Source organism: Pteronotus mesoamericanus, unplaced genomic scaffold, assembly GCF_021234165.1.
Source record: "Pteronotus mesoamericanus isolate MK-2021 breed Mesoamerican mustached bat unplaced genomic scaffold, CSHL_Meso_final contig_82, whole genome shotgun sequence".
Classification (NCBI taxonomy): domain Eukaryota; kingdom Metazoa; phylum Chordata; class Mammalia; order Chiroptera; family Mormoopidae; genus Pteronotus; species Pteronotus mesoamericanus.
The window spans coordinates 20,278,006-20,302,042 of record NW_026555265.1 but is presented as its reverse complement, the minus strand read 5'-3'; the positions used below and the strand labels follow the sequence as shown (position 1 = coordinate 20,302,042).

Genomic DNA, 24,037 nt, shown 5'->3' with positions numbered 1-24,037 from the left:
CCTTGAAGCCCACACTGTGTGTGAGGAAGGCCTACATCCTCAGCAGGGAGGCTGAGCACTGTTCAGCATCTCTACATCACAGAAGCACGAGCTCTAAACAATGGAGCTTCCAATCAATTAACACAAGAACATTTTCCAGGGCTAAGTGGAAAGGGCCATTTAGTGTAAAAAAGGGGAATTATAAGTGGTTCTATTCAGTTCCTTTTCTTAAGGAATCATGTAAATAGGTGAATCTCACATTTATGGAACTAAGGACTCTAAAATGTCTCTCTTAAAATAGACTTGCACTTTAGAAAAAGGAATTTATCAGTGGGTTCAGGAAAATTGATAGAATTTTACACTATATATCTTGAAACTCTTATTCTCTAGTCTCTTTTCTATTTTTATGAAATATTCATGAATTATATTCGCTATGGATAAGCCATCAACTGCATTTAGAATTTAAAGGCATATGTAGGAATGTAAATGGCATATTTTATTTCCTTTCTTCTATGACAAGATATTATGAATATTCCTTTCTATACTCTAGATCCTTATTAAGGAAGTTAGTGTCACTTTAGAGTTAGTTTAGGAATTAAATAAAAACAAAATAAGAAATATCATAGAGTTAACTAATCATAATATACCAAAAATTACATAATTGATGAAGTATGTTAAACCTCCTGTCTACAGACTTCTAAAAGACTACTAATAATTAGGGAAAATGCAAACTGTACCAACAAGTGTAGATAAGAAATTGCATTTATATTAATCACTGTACTTCTTAACAAAATTCTGAAAAGGGATAGTGTTATTCTCTGTCCTAATAACAGATTGAAAAGAATATTGTAGTGTTGCTATATTTCAATTTTATTTTTATTTATTTGGTTGTAAATTTATTATTTCTTTTATATTAATGTAATATAATATTTTTCATAGCACATCTGTGTGTATATATATATGTATGGATTTTATAAATTTTGGTATAATAATAATATAAAATATCCCTGTTTCATGGGACATAGCATAAGATAGTATAATGAGCCAGTTATTATAAATGTTGGTAACTTCTATCAAGTGAAACACTTTCTGAAAAGATACACTGAAGGTATTGGTCATAAGAGTATTAATTATATTAATTAGCAAAGAGCTCTTGGTTTGCTTGAGAAAGAAAGATGTAGTACCCAAGGAAAAAGCTAGGATTACCTCCGTTTTGACTTTCTTAAATGTATTGAATATGTAAATATTTTCCTATATCACCCAATCGGGTTAACATATAGTAAAAAAATACAGAACCATTGACAGCATATTTACTATTCACTTTGTTTAAAATGACTTTTTTTTAACAGACAGCAATGAGCTTTATAAACATAGCAATGAATAGAAGTAAGTACAAAAGTGTATCTTCTACAATTTAAACTATGCTTTATGAAAAATATATATTTCTAAAAACATAATCATTATGAACTCTAAAATGCAATTCCCCTTATTTTCTCATTTTCTTCCCCTTACTCACTTTATTTTCATATTGGTGTATAAAATCTTTTTCACCAAGAAAAGTCATTGTTGATTTGAGCACATATATGTTGAGACCCTCTGTACAAAAGATATTGATCCTTGACACAGTCATAAAAAATGAAAATTTTTTTTCTTTCTGAAATCTTCAACTGTGAAACAGTAGTATCTTATATGCTTGTGCAGGCAGTTAATATTTTAATAATAGTATGTAAGAAATGAAGTCTCCATCTTATTTTGTCCCTTTGTCACATGGAAAATGTCCAAATAAATAATAAATTTTCCTGGTTGGTCACCAGAGTTATTGTTATTCGTGGGAGCTAATACTTTTCCCATCCCATCAAAACATTCATCAAATCAAAAAATGTATTGCCCTGGCTGGTGTGGCTCAGGCTGGTTGGAGCATCTCGAAAGTTTGGGGGTTTGATTCCCAGTCAGGGCACATGAGTAGGTTTCAGTTTTGATCCCTGGTCGGGGGGCATATGGGAGGCAACCCACTGATGTTTTTCTCCACATCATTGTATTTTTTTTCTCCCGTTCTCTCCCTCTAAAAAACAGTGAAAAACTTCAGTCAGGGATAAGAAAAATTTTTGTTGAATGTCCTTAATACTACTCAGCAAAGGTATGTTCTAATTTCAGTAAAGACAGTTACTGAGAAAGGATAGGAGCATAAGGCTAAACCAAAGATAGCGGCATATGGGTACTACTTAAAAAATATTTTTGTGGAAAAGGAAAAAAAATACTCCCTTAATTCTTCTCAGTTACTGAAAGGTTGGCACAGATAACTTCTGTGTTGAAGGTTTAAATAGCTATCACAGCATTTCATACATTTAAACTTGAATTGAAAAGCTTTCTTGTCTCCAAAAGAAAAATAGTCATATATTACTTACATAGTAATTACAGGCTATGCAGCTGCCCTACAAAGCTTTACTATAAATGTGTTAAGCATGAACTGCTACACAAACCTCATTCAAATTACATTAAATGTGACGCCAAAGAAATGTCATCCTCCACACCACTCCTCACAATTGCTTACACAAGAACAATGGCCATTTCCCTAGCCTGAGACCTAAAATAATATAGAATCAATGTTGTTTATTTAGGCTATGGTTGATTAAAAGTCATTACTGTTATTTCTCACCAAGTAAAGAGGTCTCTTTCCCCCTCACTATGCATAAGTGAAGATTATGCTAATGAATCCAAATGTAAGAATGAATAAGCTTCTTTGAAATACCATTTAAAGACTGAGAATTCAAGAAAAAGTACATGCCATCTATCATGATAAAAATACTGACCTCAATTTCTATATTTCCCTGATCCTTGGTTTAAGCCTTTCTAACACACAATTTAAAGCTTACACAGCATTTCCATTTGGTTATTACTTTAAAAATATTTAGCTAGGTATATTTCTTCTACGCTGTTCTCTCCCCAGATACAAACATAAACATTATTATTTTCATCCTGTGTTTTGTATTTTTGCTTGTTATATATATTTGATAACTTGTAAAATATTTGATATATATAACATTATATGAATGGTTGTCTTGGGGCCTTGGGGTTGCAGGAGTCTTTAATTTTTATTTATCCACTTATTTATTCATGCTCAATTTTAATAGACTTTATTTTTATGTTAAAAAAAATATTTAGCTGGTCACACAAAGCACTGTAGTACTCCCGCACCAATAATGGAAGAATCAAGAGGCTGAACATATAAAAATATTTTAAGAGAGGTTAGCAGGGGTAAGATTTCTCAAAGTTTCAACCTTATCTTTGGAGGACTATATATATCACACATTCTAGACATGCAGTTTTAATGCCTTTGTTTGATTTGTATGTATTATTTGAACTTTATAGCAAATGGACTTGTCAAGATTTGGAGAATATTGTAGCAACTAAAGTTGTCAGGTTTATCACCTAACACCTAGAGCAGTGATTTTGAACCTTGTTTTCCCATATCATGGCACTTATAAACTAATATTAAAATTCTGTGGCACACCAAAAACATTTTTCGGCCAACATGACAAAAAATATGTATAATTTTGATTTGTTCACACTGGATGGTTATTGCTGTGTTGGCTGTTAAAATTTTTTTTCTTTTATTTGACGACCTAAGGGAAAAGAGGTCAGAGCTCCTAACTACATGGTCAGGTATCACATGTTTCAAAAATCCTTGTAGCACATTGGTTGAAAATTGCTGACTTCGAGCAATATGGAAACAAATCAACCTAAGCTTAAGTTTTAGTTTAATATAAAGACACCAGCTCATTAAAATGCCAAACACTCTTATAATGTCTTATTTTTGAAAATTTTTTTCAAGTGGATATTGTTCTAAGAATTAAAAATTGCAGGATCACCATGTGGAGACTAGGTAACCCTTGATATCATGTAACCCTTCATATCAATGATGAAAAGGGCATTCTCTGTGGCTTTCTTCCTAAAATCCCGCAAACCTAGTCTAGTCATGAGAACACATTAGACAAATGCAACTTTGGGGATACTGGCCAGTACGCTGCATGATGGTCAAGGTCATAACAACAAGGAAATACGGAGGACCTGTCCTAGACCAGAAAAGACTGGGGAAACATGCCAACTAAATGTAATACCCTATGATATCCAACTAATTAAATATCTTGACAGAATCTTGGAGCAGAAAAAAGACATTAATGAAAACAACTGGTAAAATCAAAATAATATCAAAATACATATTATATATCAGCATTTGTTCATTAGGAGTGAGAAGAGTTTCATAGCAATGAAAACTGTTAACAGGAGAAAGTAGGTATAGGGTATATGGGAATTCTCTGTACTATCTTTGTAATTTTTCTACAAATCCAGAATTATTCCAAAGTGAAAGGATTTTTCTTGTGTGGTTGGTTATTTTTAACAGGGCTATTTACTTCCAGTAATTGAAAATTGACCTTTATTTACAACAGTCTAAATTTTGTTATATAAGTAATCTCTTAATTCTAAAACTTACAATACATTATCATTTAAAAATTATATATTAAGTGCTCTAACTATTTAAAATTATGATTATATATAAATTAAATATGAGGAAAAGTACAGATTATACATACAGGATGAATACCAACAACTCAACTCCATAAATTTTTATTACTTAAAAAAATTTTATTCATTGATTCGAGAGACACAGAGAGAGAGATTAATTTATCATTCTACCACTGATGTATTAATTGCTTGATTCTTACATGTATCTTGACCAGGGATCGAACCTGCAACCCTGGCACATTGGGATGATACTCCAAACAACTGAACTATCCTGCCAGGGCTCAATGCTTATTGCTTTTTAACTACTTCTCCACTGAGAAGGCTTGAGGAGCCTCACATTCACAAACTTCTCCCCATAACAGCCCTTTAAAACTAGATGTCTGACAGCAAAGCGACAAAAGAAACACAGAGGTAACTTGCCCTACTAGTTAGTCTGAATAATGAACAGAATTAAAATTTTTACTCATTTTCCTATAGTTTGCAAAGAACCTCTAACTTACTACTTAAAATGTTTGGTTGGTTTGAAGCTAGTGCTGCTGATTACATTTCTATAGGAAGTATGGTTATCGTAGACCTAGAGGTATATAAAACTGAGATATCGAAATGAAGTTATAAATTCAGGAAAGTATTGATAGCAGTGCCAGTGAAAGCACATAAAAGGTAAATGACATCTTTGGAAGCATGCTTAATTTCAGTCAGTTGAATGCAAATTAATTTCTTTTTTTAGGAAGAAATAGAAAAAAAATCAAAGTGAAATTTCACAATTGTAGTAGGTGTGATGCCTGTAGTTTCAGAACCTAGGCCTAACAGAAAGGCAAAACAAATCTTAAAACTAGATTTGCTCATTATATAGAAAAAAGAAAAGAATGATTTATTTGATCAAAGGGTAAGGTCTTAGGAAAATTTAGACAAAAAATTTAAAATTCCTTTTTATTAATGATGACAAGCATTTTTGGACTTACACTAGGGAGGTGATAGACTGGTTTTGGGGGTCTGGTGAGAGAACAAGAGAAAAGAGATGGAGGGGAAGTTTTCCATGAAGATATGGCAGGTGAGAAAGTGACACAGAAAGTCCCTAAGAGAGAAATCCCCTATGCGGCGCATAGTGATGTCATCTCAACTACTTGCTGCCTTTTCAGGGTTGCGTTGAACAAGATCTCTCCCTTATGCCATTCCTTCTAGTTAGCTACCGTCAGCAGCCTTATGTTAGTGATGCTCTGGGCAGTACAAGAAGGTAAACACTGTCCAGTGTCACCTGCAGCATCATGGCAACAGAACAGTAGTTGCAGGAGGCAACTGGAATGGATAATCAAGTACTGAGCAGCAATAGAATGGCAGCCTCTATGGCAGTCATGAAAAAGAAAGCACATGAGGAATTTTTGATATTCATGGATACTTAATGAAATGGAGGATCAGGTATTTATGGGAAAATTCAGTTAAAGAGTGCCATCAAAGGCCTGGAAGACTTCAGCATATAAAATAGCAACTATGTGGCTTACATATGCAAAAATCACATATGTGAAAATAATGCATCAAGATGTAAGAGCGTTTGTGGTGCAGCTGGGGCTGGTTTTTCTTTCCTGATTATTCACTGATTATCTAGCAAATCTTCACTTATGCGATGCTCTTACCTTCCTCTTGGCAAGTCTGCATCATCCTTCTTCCACCGCACAGTTGGCTGAGGATCTCCCTGGACCTGACAACGAAATTCTACAGCTTCTTCCTCCAGCACCACCTGGTTAATTGGCCTTCTGAGAAATGTGGGTCGTTCTTAGAAAAAAAAAAGTAAAATAAAATAAATATCATGCATGTTTTAAGTACAATGTGGAAAAAGTGTAGGAAAATTGTGGTTTACTTTTGGTACATAGAAACTTAACTCAGTATCTCAGCTATTCCTTGAAAAGAGCTTATAAATACAATGTAATTAAATTAAAAATATTTTGAAACAGAAATAGCTATGGCGTATAAGTAAAACTATAGTAATTTTGGGGAAAATATTAATTTAATTCTTCAGTGAATTATTAAGCTAAATCATGTATATCCTATCATAAAAATCTAAACACTGAATTCCACAGAAATGAGGAAAGATATAAAAATGATTATTTCAATCTATTACAATAGTTCAAAACAGAAAAGCTAAAAGTTGAAACTAATATAAAACATCAAAAAGAAAACACATTTATGTTCCCTTAGGAACGCTAGAGTAAACAAAAAGAGTTGTGCTTTTGCACGTGTTATCTAAATTTTCCAATGTAGGCTATATTTGAAAAGGACCCAATACTTCCATGATTGTTTTCAATTCATGTATGGAAAGCTGTCTATGTGATTTCTTAAATTAAAAAAAAAAGACTGTCAAACTAATTTATTTCTTAAATAAAAAACCACTCATTTTAAATTATTTTAAACTACTTACTGTCATATACACTTTTCTAAGGCCACTTCCAATTATCTTCTCCTAGGTATTCCCAATGTTTGCCCATTTTTTCTTTACTTAATATTTGTTTATTTCTGTAGTATTCTGTTTTAGTGTTTTGGTCTTTTATTCCTTTGTTGTTAATTTGTACTTAGCATTATTAATCTTCATTCTAACACTCTTCTACAGAAAGCTAAGAAAAATGATATCTGTCCATAAGAATCTTAACATGTTAAATACATATCAAAAATACTTTTACATTTCTCTAAACATTTCAATTCCTTGTGTAATTTCTTCCCTTTTTGATAATTGTCAAATTATGATAACTTAAATTACCATCAATAAATTAACATACGAGTGCTGGCAAGGATGTGGAGAAAGGGGAAGCATTCTGCACTCTTGGTGGGAATGCAGACTAGCGCAGCCACTGTGGAAAGAAGTATGGAGATACTGCCTTTTGACCCAGTGATCTCACTTCTGATAATATAACAAAAGGAACCCAAAACGCTACTTTGAAAAGACATACGTACACCTACATTCATTGCAGCATGATTTATAATTGCCAAGATATGGAAGCAGCCCAACTGTCCATCAGTACATGAGTGGGTAAAACAACTATGGGACATTTACACAATGGAATTCTACTCAGCCATAAAAAGAGAAAGCTTTACCCTTCACAACAGTATGAATGGACTTGGAGAACATTATGCTAAGTGAAATATGCCAGTCAGAAAAAGACAAATACCACATGATTTCACTCATATGTGGCATCTAATTAACAAATCGAACTAACAAAGAAAATGGAGACAGGCTCATAGATGAAGCACAGGATGACAGCTAGTGGTGAGGGGGTAGAGGGAATGAGCAAAAAGGAAAAAGGACTCATGGACATGGCCAACAGTGTGGTGAATGCTGGGTGTGGGGGTATAAGAGGACTACATGGTAATGAGAAAAAATACAACAAAGATTACATTTAAAAAAAAAGAAGAATCTTACCTTGTAAGAGAAATAAAAACAAAAGGTAGTTATATATTTCTCTAAATACTTCAATTCCTTGTCTAATGTCTTCCCTTTTTTATAACCGTCAAATTTTGACAATTTAAATTACCATTTAAATTTTGTTAGTATGTCTCCAAATCATAGAAAAGTCCAAAATGGTGCTCTTATTGAAGTAGAAAGAAAAGTCACGGAAAAGAAAGTTGAAACCCATAAGGAGTTGGTCAGTTTATCTGGTCATATGACTATATTTACTTACTTAGGACTTTAGTTTCATACACAATTTAAAAATGTGAATAGAGTGCCACAAAAACTGAAACATATTGAGTGAGAAATCTTTAAGGAAAATAAATCACTTCAAATAATGTGTTTTAAGAGTGTAGAGTTAAGAATATATGATTTTATTCATTAAAGATCCATGTTTATAAACCAAATGTGTAAATTACAAGATCATATTTTATTTCAATAAAGCCAACCATTATAGGTATTCAGAAAGAAGGCAAATATATTTCTCTACAATGAAGGTGACAGCTTAGATCAAAATTTTCTTTAAAACATAGACCTACTTATGCTCCAGTATCTGTACTTTAACACCCTAACCCCAAGTGATAAAACAAGGCAAACAGGATTTTATCATGACGAGAGTTTTTATGCAAAATTTAGAACTAGTCCATAAAACCTTGGGAATATGAATAGCGGACTCTTGGGCATGGACAGTGGTGTGGGGACTGAGTCTGGGAGCAGGGCGAGGGGGACAGGCTAGGGGAGAGCAGTGGGGAAAAAGGTGGGACAAGTGTAACTGTCCAACAATAAAAAATGCTACTAATGATTTTAGATAGTAGAATCAATTAGCAACTAAGCGTTCCCCTTTCACAACAGAAAACATTCTGCATGTTGGGTGGAAGGATTTTGTGTTATCCTTTTGAACTCTGGACACTGTGTGTTCCAAACAACTATTTTTATGCTGGCATAGTTGATACTGAGCAATTGTTTCTGGCAGTTAATAGGCAATAGGATAAATATCTCCTTATGAGTGCTGGGGATGTTAGTAACAAAAATGAATAATTAGTTTAGAATGCAAGATTGACTTTTTTTTTTTTTTGCCATCGCTTGAAGATGTTCATCCAATTTATCTAAAATCTGCAAGAATCCAATGTTAAAGGAGAGCAAGTCACTGCTGATAGCCCTTGAAATTGACAAATGACCTGGGGATATTTTACTACAACCTGGCATATGGATGAGCAAGTTGAGAGAAAGCCTTTCCTTTATCCACTCATTCATGCAGATCATGTTAATACAGCTTCTTCTAGGCCAGGCTTCAAGTTCGGTAGCTGGTGAACAGCCAGCAGCTTGGTCTCATCAAAAAGGCAGTAGGAGAAGAAGTTAGTCAAGACCATGAATATTCTTGTACTCCATGTCAAGAAAAAATGAGTTCTGCCCTGAAGCTGATGGAAAATTGTTGAGGAATTTTAAGTAAGAAAGCAACATTTTTAATATATCTATGATAAAAAGGTCATTTTGGCAGACCTGTGAAAGATGAATTAGATGTAGAAACATAAAGCAGTGAATTAGGTCAAACTGTCATTGTAAGAAATTATTTCAGCTTAGAATGTGGTTCTGGAGATATGGAAAAGGGGACAAAATAAAGAGATATCAGAGCTGAGTGATGAATCAGAAGTAGATGCTGAAGAAGAAAAGTCTAGAAAGAGCCTCAAGTTTCAATTTAGTAAGTTGGAAGAACTGTTGGATATAGATAGGGTATATGTATGTCTGCCTGTGTGTGTACATGTGTGTTCTTCTGTGTGGATCCTTTTATTGTAGAAATGGTAGGTATGAAAAAATTAACCCTTTATGCTTAAGCCATTGTTACTCAGCTTTCTGTTACTTGAAATCAAATGCATTTTTAGTGAATAAGATGAAGATGATGAAACATATAAAAGAAGGGAAAAGAAAAATAAAAATGATTACTTTTATAGGTATAGAAAATCTGTTGGATTACATATTCTAAATAAAGAAGAAATCAAAAGAAACTTCTTAAGCATGGTAAGATATTTTATCAGAAATTAAATGTAAAATTATTTTAAAAATAATATACTAAAGTCATACGTATTAAAATCAGGAACAAGATGGACACGCCGACATTAGTAATCAGTAAGACAAAGAAGAAAACTGTTTTAGAGAAGAACCAAAATAATTATCACTTGCAGACTGCAAGTACAGTACAATAACTTTGATAATTGTTAAGTGTAACAAAAAATAAGAACTACATATGATCATCATAACAGTATTGGAAAATGAAAAGTTTTAGGATGAATTGTGGCAAATTCATACACTGAAAAACTAGTAAGTCATTGTAATAGTAAAGCTATCTATCTCTTTATCTAACAGAAAATTTTCATGCCATGATGCTGAATTTAAAATAAATTGCATAATGGTATGTGAAACTGGTTCCATTAAATCACACATAAATATTTTTAGGCAGAAATGTTGTATGCTTCCTTTAACATGACATTAGCCACAAAATGGCAACATATGAGTATAATTAATCTGAAGGGCAAACTGCATGTTAGACTTGTCAAAAACCAAAAGAGGTCTCTTCCTCTATGGGAAACAATCAGGATTCTTGAGAGTTTTTTAGTTATCATACATGTTCTCAGCAGTATTGTTTTATATGGAGACATGTGGGAGCACTTAAAACGTGGAGAAAAAGCAAGATATAGGATCCCCTGTGGCTGTTTTGAGGAACTCAGTGGGAGTGGGGGATATCCCAATGGATTTTCTCTGTTCCCTTCTGCCCTCAAGCAGAACCAAGGAGAGAATGTGATATAGACTTTTTGGAAGCCCAACACTGGCTCATGATGGAAATCTAATTCAATTGATTAAAAAAATGGACAATGCAAAGGAAAAGCCAGATAGAAGTCATTTGCATATTCATGATACATTCAGATGGCTTTTATACCTAAATATCTTATGCGTACCTTCTGACAAAGTATCGTTGAAATTTACTAATATATTGCAATTAAGCCACAACTTTTAAAGCATCAGTCTGAGAATTTTCATAGCACCCATTGCAACAATTATCTCTACATCATATTACTCAGTATTCCAATTGTTTTCTGATCATTATACTAAGTTCACTTTCTACTTTGAAATTTTAACTACTTACACAAACTATACGTTAAAAAGTCTAACTTGATCTGTTATTTATTTAAATGGAAGTAATGTTTTTGTAAAACCTGTTTTTCAGTTTCTTTGAATTGACATTATTTCCTGGAAATCTGAGAATCAGGAACATGATTAGTAAAGGGTTAAAAAGGTATACAGGCAGAAATGTATTTTAAATGTTTTGCCTTTGGTGTGGCTACTATTATCATAAACCAATTGCAAAGCCATGCCATTTTAGACACATATAAAAATTACAAGGAAGTGTCCTGGAGGTTACTGTCTATGGCAAAATCATCTGCAAAGAAATGTAAATTTAAAAGGATTAGAAAGTTAAGTTAATAAGAGAATCATCCAGGAAGTTGATAACATTAATGCCCCGTGGAGTTTGTATCCCAAGAAGCTCTGCACAATTAAAATAAATATATATGAAACATCTTAACGACTGAATAATGAACTAACCATTTTAAGGCACGTCAAAATAAGGTCACTGATTTTTTTCATGTTATGTCTGATTGTATATTGAAAACTAGCGAGAAATCTCAAGGGCTGTTAGCTGACTGTTTATCAAGTAGATTAGTGTCTCTCTGAATGGCCCGATCCCTAATTATATGGAGTGATCAGAGGCAATGCCTTTGCCAATGCAATTAACATTTTTTTTTATGTGAGATTAACTGGCTTTGAATCACCTGCATAACTTGCTTACAAGGTTAATCTCTCTTGAGACAGTAGTGTTGTTCACAGTGTGATCCTGTGTAAAGCAAAACTCTCAAGAAGTCGGGTCAATATAGTTCCAAAGTGGTATTCTGGAAAATCCAAATGTGTGTGTGGCTGTTATAAATCAGATGCTAAATTTCATTGTAATTATGTCAATAATAGAAAAATATTCAATATAACACATAATACTATAAATCTAAATGTGGTCACAAAATATCTTGTTTCTTATGTACATACTATGATGAAAAAAATGAAGTGCCCAGTAGTAAACAAATTTTTCTTTTCAACTGTATTCAGTCACTGAATATGGCTGTAAAATTATAAACAGCTGTGCCATGACAACTGTACTAGAACACCTTAACAATTTTAAAATAAACTTTGCTTGTCATTATTAAAGTAGTATAATGGCAATAATCACACAGGTAGAGTTGTTTAAGTCCTATAAGACCAAGGTTATGCAATGAAAGGACATTAGAGCTATCTTAACTTCAGCTGACCCAGAAGTACCTGCCACCCTAGAGTGTCTATTAACATGGGAAGTCATGTGGCTAGTGCTCATATGCCTCTTTTTATTTAACTGGGCATACATAAAGAAATATATATTATGATAGCCATAACAGTGCAAAATATTGGGCCTTTCGAGAACAGACTGAATGGTAAGGCTCAGTTTGCCTGAATGTGATTCATTAAGTCCTGGCTGAATTAATTTCTTTTCTTGCCAAGAATTTTCTATGTCTAAGGGAAATCATCCTGTGAAGCACAGGTAGAAATAGGTTAAATGTTTTTAGAAGAAAAAATATGCACATGCCTCTCTCGCCCTGCTTTAGAGTCAAGGATTTATGTCACTGCTGATAACATGATATGAAAGGCCCCCTGACCGCAGGACCCATGTCGATACATCTCATCACACTGAAACGGGGCTGGGACATAGTAGGTGCTCAAGAGATATTTGTTAAACCAGTGAATATATAGAAAGTATTTTGCTGTTTAAAGTGTTAAAGTATACATTATTTTTTAAAACTATTTGGTTCCCAATAATCGTCTGTGTTTCTGTACCCTATTATTTGAATTCTTAAATGAAGGCCATAGGTTATAAATAAAACTTAGATTTGGCTCTGAGATATCTTCCCTCATAGATTTGTTTCTGGGTCTCTCAACTACACTCAGGCCATCAACTATCATTTCTTCTCCAAAACCTGAAAATCAACATCACCAGCCCCGGACTCTGTCCTAATCCCCAATAACATGGCTAGCTCCCAATCTGATTATCTTACTGTGATAGTCCTCTGCTGACACAGTTTTCAGTAGTCATTTTAGTGAACAGAAATTAAATGTCAATGAACAATAGATCACCTGACATTTGAAGAAAGCCTACAGTGTAAAAGACGGAACTACACATGGTAGAAGGGGAAAAGGAAACTCAGAAAAAATAAAAGCAAGAAAGTAACACAAGTAAATATTATTAAAAAGTAAACAATGTTTTTTAAATCCTAAAATACAAGAGAAGTTAAAACATCCATGAAACAAGGATAGAATGATACAAATAGGGAAGAAATAGAGAAAGAAGAAAAGACCTACAGGGTTTAACATCGAACTCATGAATACACTTTTGACAGAGAAGTGGAATAGAAAAAAAATCAAGAGAATATTTTGTTGACTTATGTGGATACATATTTTTTCCAGTGAGACTGCTTACCAAGTGTCTAGCTGGTAGAAGAAAAAGTAAAATGCCAAACCAAAGCACAGTATGGCAACATTTTAGAACACTGGGATAAAAAGGAGTACAAAAGAAGAAAAGGAAGAAAGGAGGAGGAGGAGGAGGAAGAGAATGGGAGGAGAAGGAGAAGGAGAAGGAGGAGGAGAAGAAAGAAAGGAAACCTGATTACATACGGATCAGAAGCACAGTAATCTCTCAATAGCAACAGTGAAAGATAAATGATATTGGAGAGGCACTTTAATGTTTTGAGCAAAAATATATGTATTTTTAAAACTACAATTCTATAAGCAGTCCAAGTATCAATTAAGTTTTGGATGGAATAAAGGCATTTGGTCTGGAATGAACTCTAGGCTCCAGTCAAGCAAAAAAGAAGAAACAATTTTATATATAGGAACTCCCCAAGAAAAACACATAGGATGCAGGAAAAAGGAATTCAGCATCAGAGTACAGGGAAGATAAATATGAAGATGAATTTTGTGGAGGAGACCTAAACAGAAGCCAGCCTAGTCGGACTGGGTCAGCTTCAGACCGTCCAAGAAGACAACAGCAAGGGTGGATTTAATAGCGAAATTAAATGGAGAGGAATTTAAACATTCCGTTACAGACTTCAAGAAGAATTCCTGATAGATGTAGACAAAGATAAACAAAAAAGAAAAGGAAGAAAAGGGTTTATTCTTCATTCAAAGGAGAATGAATATTGTACCAGAAAAGATATACCATTATAATATCATAACACTCAGCTCACAGTCTGTATTTACATGGTTCTAATAACTCAAATTCTGAATATTAATGTTTCTAAAGTCATTATACTGGAAGGACCAAAAGGAGGGAAAGTAGAGGTGAGAAGGTGGGGCAGGGAGTATAGTGGGCCCAATCATCATCTTCCAAAATAGAATATCAAAATAATGTATAAAATTGTAGCATACATACATATTTAGAAATATGGAAATAAATTCCAGAAGGAAAGTAAAAAAACAGGCTTGCAATTGTTTACAGATGAGGACTGTGTGTGTAGGAGGGGGTGTGGGAAGCGGAAGGGACAAATTTTTTCTGTATTTCATTGTAAGTCTTGTGATACCTTTAGTGTTTTTTAGAAATGTAACATATAAAATCTTTTTTCCTTCATTACCTTGATAAACATTTAAAAATCATTTGGAAAATGTTTGGGTTATTTTTGGTGGGTTTTTTAAATATCAGTTAAATTTTGGATAACGGATATCCAAAACCTAACCATAGTTATAAATTTAACTATGTAATTTAACTTTAGTTTCTCTGTCTGCAGGATCTTTGGAACTTAATTGACATATGTAAAGTGCTAAGAAGTATTCTTTATAAAGGTATCTGGACCTTCCTATAGATTTTAGTGTTAATTTACACTATGATGCCTATTTATAATTTTTAGATTTGTAACTGTCTAACTTACTAGGATATTATTTTATGGCCAGCAAATATTAAAGAAGAATGAACAGAATAAATGATTGATGAAATATCGTATAGTAACATTCATCATACTGTATGTATAGTCTGAACATTCAGTTACATTGATCGTGTCTTTGTCTAAAGGGCAGATCTTTAAAATATAAGTTGCAATTTTCAAACTAAAAACATCTATACTGAAGAATCAAAATACTTGCAGACAGCTATTATTTGGCATTTTTTCCATTTCACTTTTTTTTCTTGCCACTTATAGATGAATTATATTTTTGAACAATTAAATCTTATCAGATACTTTTTCTGCATTACATATCTTAAAGTAAAGATTGGGTTGCAAAGACATTTAAAAATTTTGTATAGCCCTGACTGGTGTGGTGTTGGTTGGATGTTGTCTCACAAAGCAAAAGATGGCTAGTTAGACTCCAGGTTAGGGCACATGCCTGGGTTTCAGATTTTGTCCCTGGTAGGGATGTGTTTGAGAAGCAACCAATTGACGTTTCTCTCTCACATTGATGTTTCTCCCTCCTTCCTCCCACCCCTCTAAAAACAAGTAAATAAAATCTTTAAACAAGGTCCTATAGCTATAGAGTGATTATAGTGGCCAGGTTTTTTAAAGCAGAATTACTGTTACATGAAAATAAGAGAGAGGAGGGGGAACCTGTAACCAGCTGTACTTTTCTAAACTTAGATCACAGATGATAACTCTAACAATGATGAAATAGAAAGAGGTTTAAAAGAAAACATGAACTAGATGCAAAAACGTGTACTAGATGCACCAAAATAAAATTTAAAAGTCCTCATTCTATAGAGCACACTAATTATTTTCTCCTAGAATTGGGGAATCAGGTTACAGAAGCGGTCTCTCTCATGCAATCCTTGTCACATTCTTGACTTGACCATCACTACAGCTTTTATTTTTTATTTCTGGATTTAGACATTGTTTCCGTACCAGTGATGAAATTTTAGTTTTTCCCCTTAAGTTAATTTTGTACTTATAACCCCTTAGGTCAGTTCTGACCAGTTTACACCATCAGATAAATGTTTCTCAGCTTCCTAAATCAATTTTTCCAGAGGAAGTGCCTCTAGACAAATTCAATCTCTTTGGTTTATAGCTATTTTCAAAATAATTTAGAAGCTCCCTTGTAACTCGTGATGTGTTTAGAGATCCCCGGTACTTCTCGTCATGTCTTGAGGTAAATATTTCATAACACAGTTGCATTTGGGTAAGTCTAATTGCTTGGGTAATGAAATTAAACACTCTCAATTTCTTTCTGAAGGAAGTAAATACTGCTGTAATGCAAAAATTTTGTGTTCCAAAGCTTGTGGTAATTATGGAAAAATAGCATGAGTGTTTCTTTAAATAGAATAGCTGTTCTTGTGGGTTTTCAATGCTAATGTTAAGTGACCGCTAATTTTATGTAGTACCAGACAAAACTGTATTTTATTCATTATAGATGAAACACAGTTTGGGACTCCTACAGATGACTGTATAAAATTTAAAGGAAAACTGATGCCAGCCTGAGCTCTGCAGGACAGAAATTTACATGTGTACTTTGAACAATTTTATTCTTACTCTTCAATTCCTTTAATGAATTATGGCATTTCTCCTGGTTTTGCCATTTGGGACTTCAAGTTGCTTAGTGTCTGCAAGGAGTATTACCAGAGATTACTCAGTACTCAGAGTGATTGAAAAGAGAGGCCTGCATTCTGGTACAGATTCATAAAACACATTCTAATGTTCTAAATGTAAGGGAAGTCATGCTATGGTTCTCTTTTGCATCACGGCACTCATTTTGCACCATGGGATGGCATTTCCCAAACTACAACAGAAGGTCCCTTAGGGACTTACGCAGCATTCTGATACTACCCTTGGGTGTATTGTGGCGTAATGACCAAAAATAAGATCTTATCATATCATGCATAGAACCAGAAGGGTCATTTATTGGTACCAAAGAATAATTTGAAAATCACAATTATCTCTTGTATGTTGAAAAGAAAATCATATATATCTGCAATCATGAAATCTTCTATTACAATGTAGATATTAACACATACAAATATATAAGTATGTGTGTGCATGTGTGTATATACTTAATATATATTATTAAGTACAGAGATTTGAATAGGACTTCGATATCTACTAAAGGAAATGTTTCATTTTCTAGTATTTTTAGAATCTTTATCCCCAATTTTCTGTGATTTTATTTCTCTTTCAATTTCCCTCGACTCCCTGTAGTATTTTCCTTACTTTTATTTACTCAGCCATCTTTATTATCCACAATTTTTCCTTCTTAATTCTTTCTCCACTATTTTTGTGATACAGGTTTGTCAGGTTTTAACCAATTAATTAAATTACTTCAGCTAAAGAGGTCTTTGGTTCTTAAAGTTGAAGAAACAAATACATAGCAAAATAGTTTGCTTTTCTTTCTAATTTTGACTGTGTATATGCATATATTTATATATATTCACACACATATATATAGTCTTTCGATAATAAGCTAAAACTCCAGATATCTCAATTTGAAATTTTTAAAAGTATACAATATCTGAAATGTCTTTGTACTATAATCTCCAATTTAAAAAAAAGACTTTTTTTTCATATAATAGGTTCTTATTAAATGCATCATAATAGAATGAGTGATAAACTTTAGACAGATATAGTATCTCAAACACATTTTGAGACACAGTAATTGTTCACATTCTGACAAAAGCTAAAATCCTATAGATATATGAAAACTGTAGGTGAATTAACATCTCAGGAGTTTTATTTTTCTTCACATCAAAGAGTTCCTCTTAGATACAGAACTGGAAAACAAGACAAGCCCAGTCTGTCCCTGCTTACCACAGTGGTGAGGAGCTGTCCCTATAATGCCTAGCATTTAGTATTTACAAAAAATACTTTAAAACAAAGAACAAGTTGATATAAATAGCAGTTTATAATTTAAAAGAGAGTTTTACCAAAGACAGTCAGCTCCGCCGGGTCGCTGTCCCTTTCTCCCACCATGTTGGTGCCCACACAGGTGTACATCCCTGCATCGCTCTTCCTGGTGTTGGAGATCATCAGTTTCCCACCACGGATCTAGTGAAAGTAAATGAAGAGAAAAGAAAGAAAAGAAAAGGGAAAGGAAAGGAAACTTCACTAATAAATAATTTTGATTATGTAAGGACAACATTTGTTTCTCCCAAAGAAAATAGCTGAGTGTCTAAGACTCACACTCTCCCGCTGTTTTGACATCTGCATGCGTCCTTTCTTCTGTTAAATTCTCCCCCAGTATAAGCCTCCAATTCCCTCTCTTGGGAATGCGTCTTTAAGGCAGGCTTCCTTCCCTTCCTGATCCTATTTTGACTTTTGTGACTGCCCCCATTAAATACCAGTGGTTGGTCTTCACTCTGTGATTTGGTTGGATGAATTGCTATTGACATTTGTTATAAGAAAGGAGCCTAAATATCTGCTTCAAATAATAAAGAGAAAACCAACTGCCTCAGAGCGACTTCACCAGTATTTATTGAATACCTCTATGGACTGGGCAGTTTTCTAGGCACTTGAGGTTCAGTGGTAATCCAAATATAAAAATTTATGTGTTAGTGGAACTTACATTGTCAATTGTCTGCATTAATTATCTTTGTCTCACCTTAATTTTATTTATGAGATAATTTTTGAAGAGTACAGCAGGCTGGATAAAAACAAATCAAATTTTTTGAATGACAACTATGAGTTGGTGCAAATCATTGGTTTTTAATATCTGCTCTCTATACATGCCTTAAATAAGAAGCATTTATTGGCTGAATAAACAAGTGTAATTATGTTAAATATGTGTATATTAAAGAAGACATTAAAGAAGAATTAGGAGAATTAGGTTTTTGGTTAGTTTATCATTAACTCATAGCTTCTTTTCCAATCTTGGTGTTTTGTTTTATTTTATTTTTTGTATTTACCTAATCCAATCATATTCACAATGATTTAGAGTTCTTAAAGAGATATGAGATAAAAACATGCTCTTTTCTTTTGTTAATTTTTGAATTCATAGGCAAACAAAACTCAGGTAGATGTATTCTCATCAGAGATATTGTAGGCTCTAAAACCTGTCATGTAATAGAAAAGAATTTTCAACTTTATTTTTAAAAATTTTACCTGGGAAGAAAAGACCATCAATATGTTCTTAATTATAGAGAGTAGAGCATAATGGACTCTAAGTTATAAAAATGACCATGGAGGCTATTTCTCCACCCCTTGAAGCTGAGTTCAGCAAGATGACTTGATTCGATCAATGGAACTAAAGCGAATTTTCACCGGAAGGAAGGTGCTTGCACATTGAGACTTGTCTTCTCTTGCTGCAGTTGGAACCCTGAGATCACCGTAGGAACCAGCCTGAGCTAGCCTGCCGGAAATGGGAGGCCATCGGGAGAAGAATGATGATGCCCAGTAGAGAGTCAGTCCATTGTGAGACATGTTAGTAAGGTTATCCTAGATCATCTAGCTGTCAGCACATCTTTAAACAAGCCACAGAAGCCTGAGAAAGCCTAGCAAAGATCAGCCACACTAGTCCAGAGGGAAGAGCTATCAGCTTACCCACACAATCATAGTTTAAATGAAACAGTTACTATAAGCCACTGTGTTTTGAGGTGGTTTGTTACAAAGCAAAAACTAGATGATACAAACATGAGCTAGAAACCCTTGAACATTGATTTTACTCCATCCCAGGAGTACATTTTCAGAGCTTTGGTACCCAAGAACAGCTCATTAGCAACCAAATTCTCCAGGGCGATGTGGATCCTCAGGGTGTCAACAGTTCAAGCCAGAATCACATAAATATATGTTGTGATCTCCTACATGGCCTATTTTGTTCTGTGTTATGACGCAATCACAAGGTGCACATAAGAAAAAAAATCCTCACTCTTTTGATATTTTTAAAGATAATAGACACCTAGACTATATGGAATTTTGAAAATCTTTAAAAGGGCTAAAACTGCAATATTGAACAGAAAAATATATTTATATACTCAAGTTGATAAAATTATTGATCTATTATGTACACTGGTTTACATAATTATTGTCTCTTTGAAACCTCATTCCAAAATTATTGTTTTTGCTGCCCTTTTTTCAGTCCTTTGAATACAGTATAAAAAGTAGTTAGCATTCAAATGCAGTTGGACAATGTGATTAACAGTATATAAAATAATGAAATACATCAATTTTAAGACTTGCTATTCAATCTTCCTAGGCACTCATTTTAATTTAACTCACACTTATTCTTTCTTCCTTGTCATCAATTCGAACTTTGTCTTTTTTCCAGTAGATGGTGGGCTCTGGGTGTCCCCGGGGAGGCTGGCACTCCAGGATCGCAGGCTCTCCGGCCGCCACCACCACATCTGTGGGGTTCTGCCTGAAGTCATCTCGTAACACTGGAGAAAAACAATTGTAGTAAAAGAGAACTCAGCGACAGCCACTTCAGCTTTCTCTTACAAAAGGTAACTTCAAGTCTTAACAACTTTGTTCTAACGAAAATTGCCAGGACATTTACCAACAGCCATGTCCAACTTAAAATATTCTAGAGCCAACCCCAGTGTTCACCAACAGGAAAATGGCTAACTACGATGAGGTACCTTTGCTACAACATCTAATTTAAAAAATAAGTCGAAGGAAAATAAGGTGAGTAATGTTCATGATATAATTCATACATAATTATATTATTCATAACAAAAACTCAAGGTACAAAACTTTATATAGTATGATTCTGTTTTCTATTTTAAAAGCATACATACATATATACATACAAAATAGTATATAACTATTTTAAAATAAATAGTCAAATTATACTTAAAACCTTGAAACAACTCAGGTGCAGCGCACATGGTCTGTGTGCAGGAAGGCGCGTCTGCCTGGGAGGGAAAGTGGGGTGAGAAGTCTTTGAGGAAGCCCTTTCTCATGATATGAATATGGACAAAAGCCACGCTGTTTTCATTACACTTCAGAAGATAGACTCTTTGTTCCCCCTCGCAACGCACTAGCACCCACATACACAGAGCTACATTTCATTCTCTCTGCATCTCCACCTGCCGAGCGACATCTGGGCAGCGTGACACTCGGAGCTGAGATATCCCTTACAGCAGTTTTGCCAGTCTGAATTTCCCTTCCTTTCATTAGGAGAACAGCAGGTTGGACCTCTGCTGTCACCTCTGAAAATCTGGCATGCCTGGCTCTCCAAATGTCACCTATCTATCTCCGTGTGCTTTCTTCCTCTGGCAAGATGGAAAGCCTACGGAAATAACTTGGCCCCATCAGATTGCAGAACACTGAGTTTATTTAGCAAATAAGGACAAACATTCAAAACAGTAGTTCAAACAGCTAATATACCACATACCTCAGTTGCCTCTGTTTTCCCTAACTTCCTGGACTTTTTCTATTCTTTGATATTCCAACACTGACAAGTGTGTTTCCTAAGTGTGCGTTTGGGTAAACACACACATACACACAAATACAGATGTAGTATACATACAGGCATGCATACATATAGTATACACATATACTCTCTATATAGGTCAGACTATTGAAAATCAAAATTCGGCAGCTTGTGCTAGCCTGGTATGTAAATTAACTGCTGTAAATGTGGATTAGGTCAAACCAGCTGCCTTTGGTGTCCTGCAATGAGACCCACTTTAGCATTCTCCTTCTTTGTTGGACCAAGTCTCCAGGTTAATTGTCATTCCCCAAATAAATAAAAATCTCCTGTCCTGAAAATAGCTCCAGAGACAACCGAGTGACTTTTCGGGCTTTGCTTTTCTTGTCTTTTGCAAAACCTCCTTAAACACGGTTTCCATCTTAATGAAGTCAAGGCCTTTTACGAGATTAGAGAAACTTGTCTCCTATTGAAAGAGCAGTAAGAAAGAATTCAGCACAAATTGCTCACTCTCAGTTTATAAGCTGATTAATTTACTGCTTTTGCTGCTAAGGAAATGTGTTCCATTTTGCCTCGGTGAACTGCACATTTTTTTTTTTTTTGTTCTTTTGTCTAACTGGCAGGGAAGGTGTGATTTATTTGCGTAAGGATTTGCTTCTGAATGAGCTGAGAAAAGTGTGCATTTCAATGTGACAGTCTGCAGGGGGATGAGAAGAGGTTTGTGGTTCCCTCTTGCAGGTAAATCCTCCAGGGAGAGCAAGCTGGTAACTCATTTATATTCTAAATCCAGAACAGCTGCCTATTTATGCAATGTTAAGACGTGCAAAAATATGGTAACAGGGTGGTGAGCACCCCTGCAATATCCGCTACTGGCAGCAAATGGTGTTTTGGCAGGTCCTCAATCTGTTCCAAAATGACACATCTGGACAGTTGCAGGACCTTCTCCAGAACTGGTCTTCTAACAAATGACATGCCCACAAGCCTCTGCTCAAATAGTACTTAGGACCATCACAAATCATTCTGAAACACAGTGCTACATCAACTTACAACAAGCAAATTAAGGAAAAAGAGGTCCTTTGACATGCGGGACAAAAAAAGAAATATATCATAACAAACTAAGGACTGCTCCTCTTAAACAATATAACATGTGTTTATGGCATTCACGAAAAAAAAAGAAAAAGAAAATGACTCCAATTTGCAAATGAAGCCAAGAAATCTAACATCAACTGTAATTTTAGGCTTTTAGACTATTCACCCAGAGAGTAGGGTGAGATAATAGGATAATTGGTACTGTACCCTCTTCAACTTGTAAAATGCTCTTTGTGGTTTGTATAGTATTCAGTTAATTCATTTTTTGCTTAGTGATACCACTTCTTTTACTCTAAGTCTTTGGGCTAATATAATGTGTTTATTCTTTCTTTCTCTCAAATAAAATATTCCAGAGAAAAACATCCTTTTCAGCAAATTCTATCACAGCAAATAGGTAACTTGCTCTTAGGAAAAGGTAAAGTCATTTTTACTCTTCACATGTTTTTAAGAATGACATATGTATTCTGATACTTGCTTATATGCTTCTGAGGTTTGTATATCTATTCATAAACATAAGCAAAGTAAAATGAATATCTATTTTTTTCCAAATTTTGAACCAATTATTCATTTCTGCCCTGCATTTTGCCTTGTGCTTAATTGTAGGTGAGTGGAATAAAGGGTGTTCTCTATGGTAAAGGATTCACATATGTTGGATGAGGGGAATAAAAACGGTCTTGCCAATGTAGAGAAGCAGAGAAAGTCCAAACTGAATCTATAGATTTTTTGTCATTAAGCCCCTATTCTACAAAGAACTGAAAGCTATTTATTCAATGCAGCTTGACATGTAAGCTAATGCAAGAGCATACAGGAGCATATTATTGCCTACAGCTCCAAACAGGTCTTTAAATAAGGTGAATAGAAATAAACCTGATGAACTGAAAAAATATGGTTAAAATGACAAAACCTCGGAGGGTGTTAGTAAACTATATTTTAAAGAAAAAATGTAATAGGTACACTATTGATATAGTACTTGCTTGCAGATCTAAGTTTAGAAGACAAGAGTTCAAAAAAAATAAATATATATATACATATATATAAAAAAGAAGACAAGAGTTCAAATCTCTATGGGTAAAATAATCTAATTGGCTAGAACTCAACTATTCATTTCTGTATATGAGCTAAAAAGAATAAATGAGAGTTTACCCAGCTAATCATAAACTGGATTAGATTTGATTTTTACACTGACAAGCACTGTGACTTAGGAAGTTATTCTGTAAGATTAGAAGATTCTGAATGACTAGTGTGTTGGATTAAATATAGTTTATATTTATGGCATAAAGATGTATAACAAATCAATTCTGCAGAAACATATTGAACACTAAAATGTGCTTGGCAGTACCCTATAAAATTGTTAAGGAGCATCAAACAAGAATGACATAGTGGTGTCATGACAGGCCTTCCTCTAACGCCCCTCCGGGGTCACTCCAGCCTTTCTACGATTCCCCCTCCGTGACTGTGGGCTGCGCCTCAACACTTGCCTGTAATGAATAGAATCTTGTAAAGTGATGAAATGTCAGTTCTGATATCAAGTTATATAACATTGTAATTTTCACTTTTTTTTTGTCTGTCTCTCTCTAAATGCGCTTCCTCTGATCATGTAAGATGCCA

General features: G+C 34.2%; 1 protein-coding gene across 1 annotated transcript in view; it reads right to left on the bottom strand.

Annotated features, from left to right (window-relative positions):
- ROBO2 (roundabout guidance receptor 2) overlaps nt 1–24,037 on the bottom strand; it is a 581,303-nt gene that overhangs the window by 144,265 nt on the left and 413,001 nt on the right. The window contains exons 3-5 of the mRNA XM_054585229.1: nt 20,188–20,345; nt 17,901–18,021; nt 6,135–6,273 (exon numbers count right to left, since the gene is read on the bottom strand). Coding sequence (XP_054441204.1) covers nt 6,135–6,273; nt 17,901–18,021; nt 20,188–20,345 — 418 coding nt within the window. The remainder of the gene's footprint in view (nt 1–6,134; nt 6,274–17,900; nt 18,022–20,187; nt 20,346–24,037) is intronic.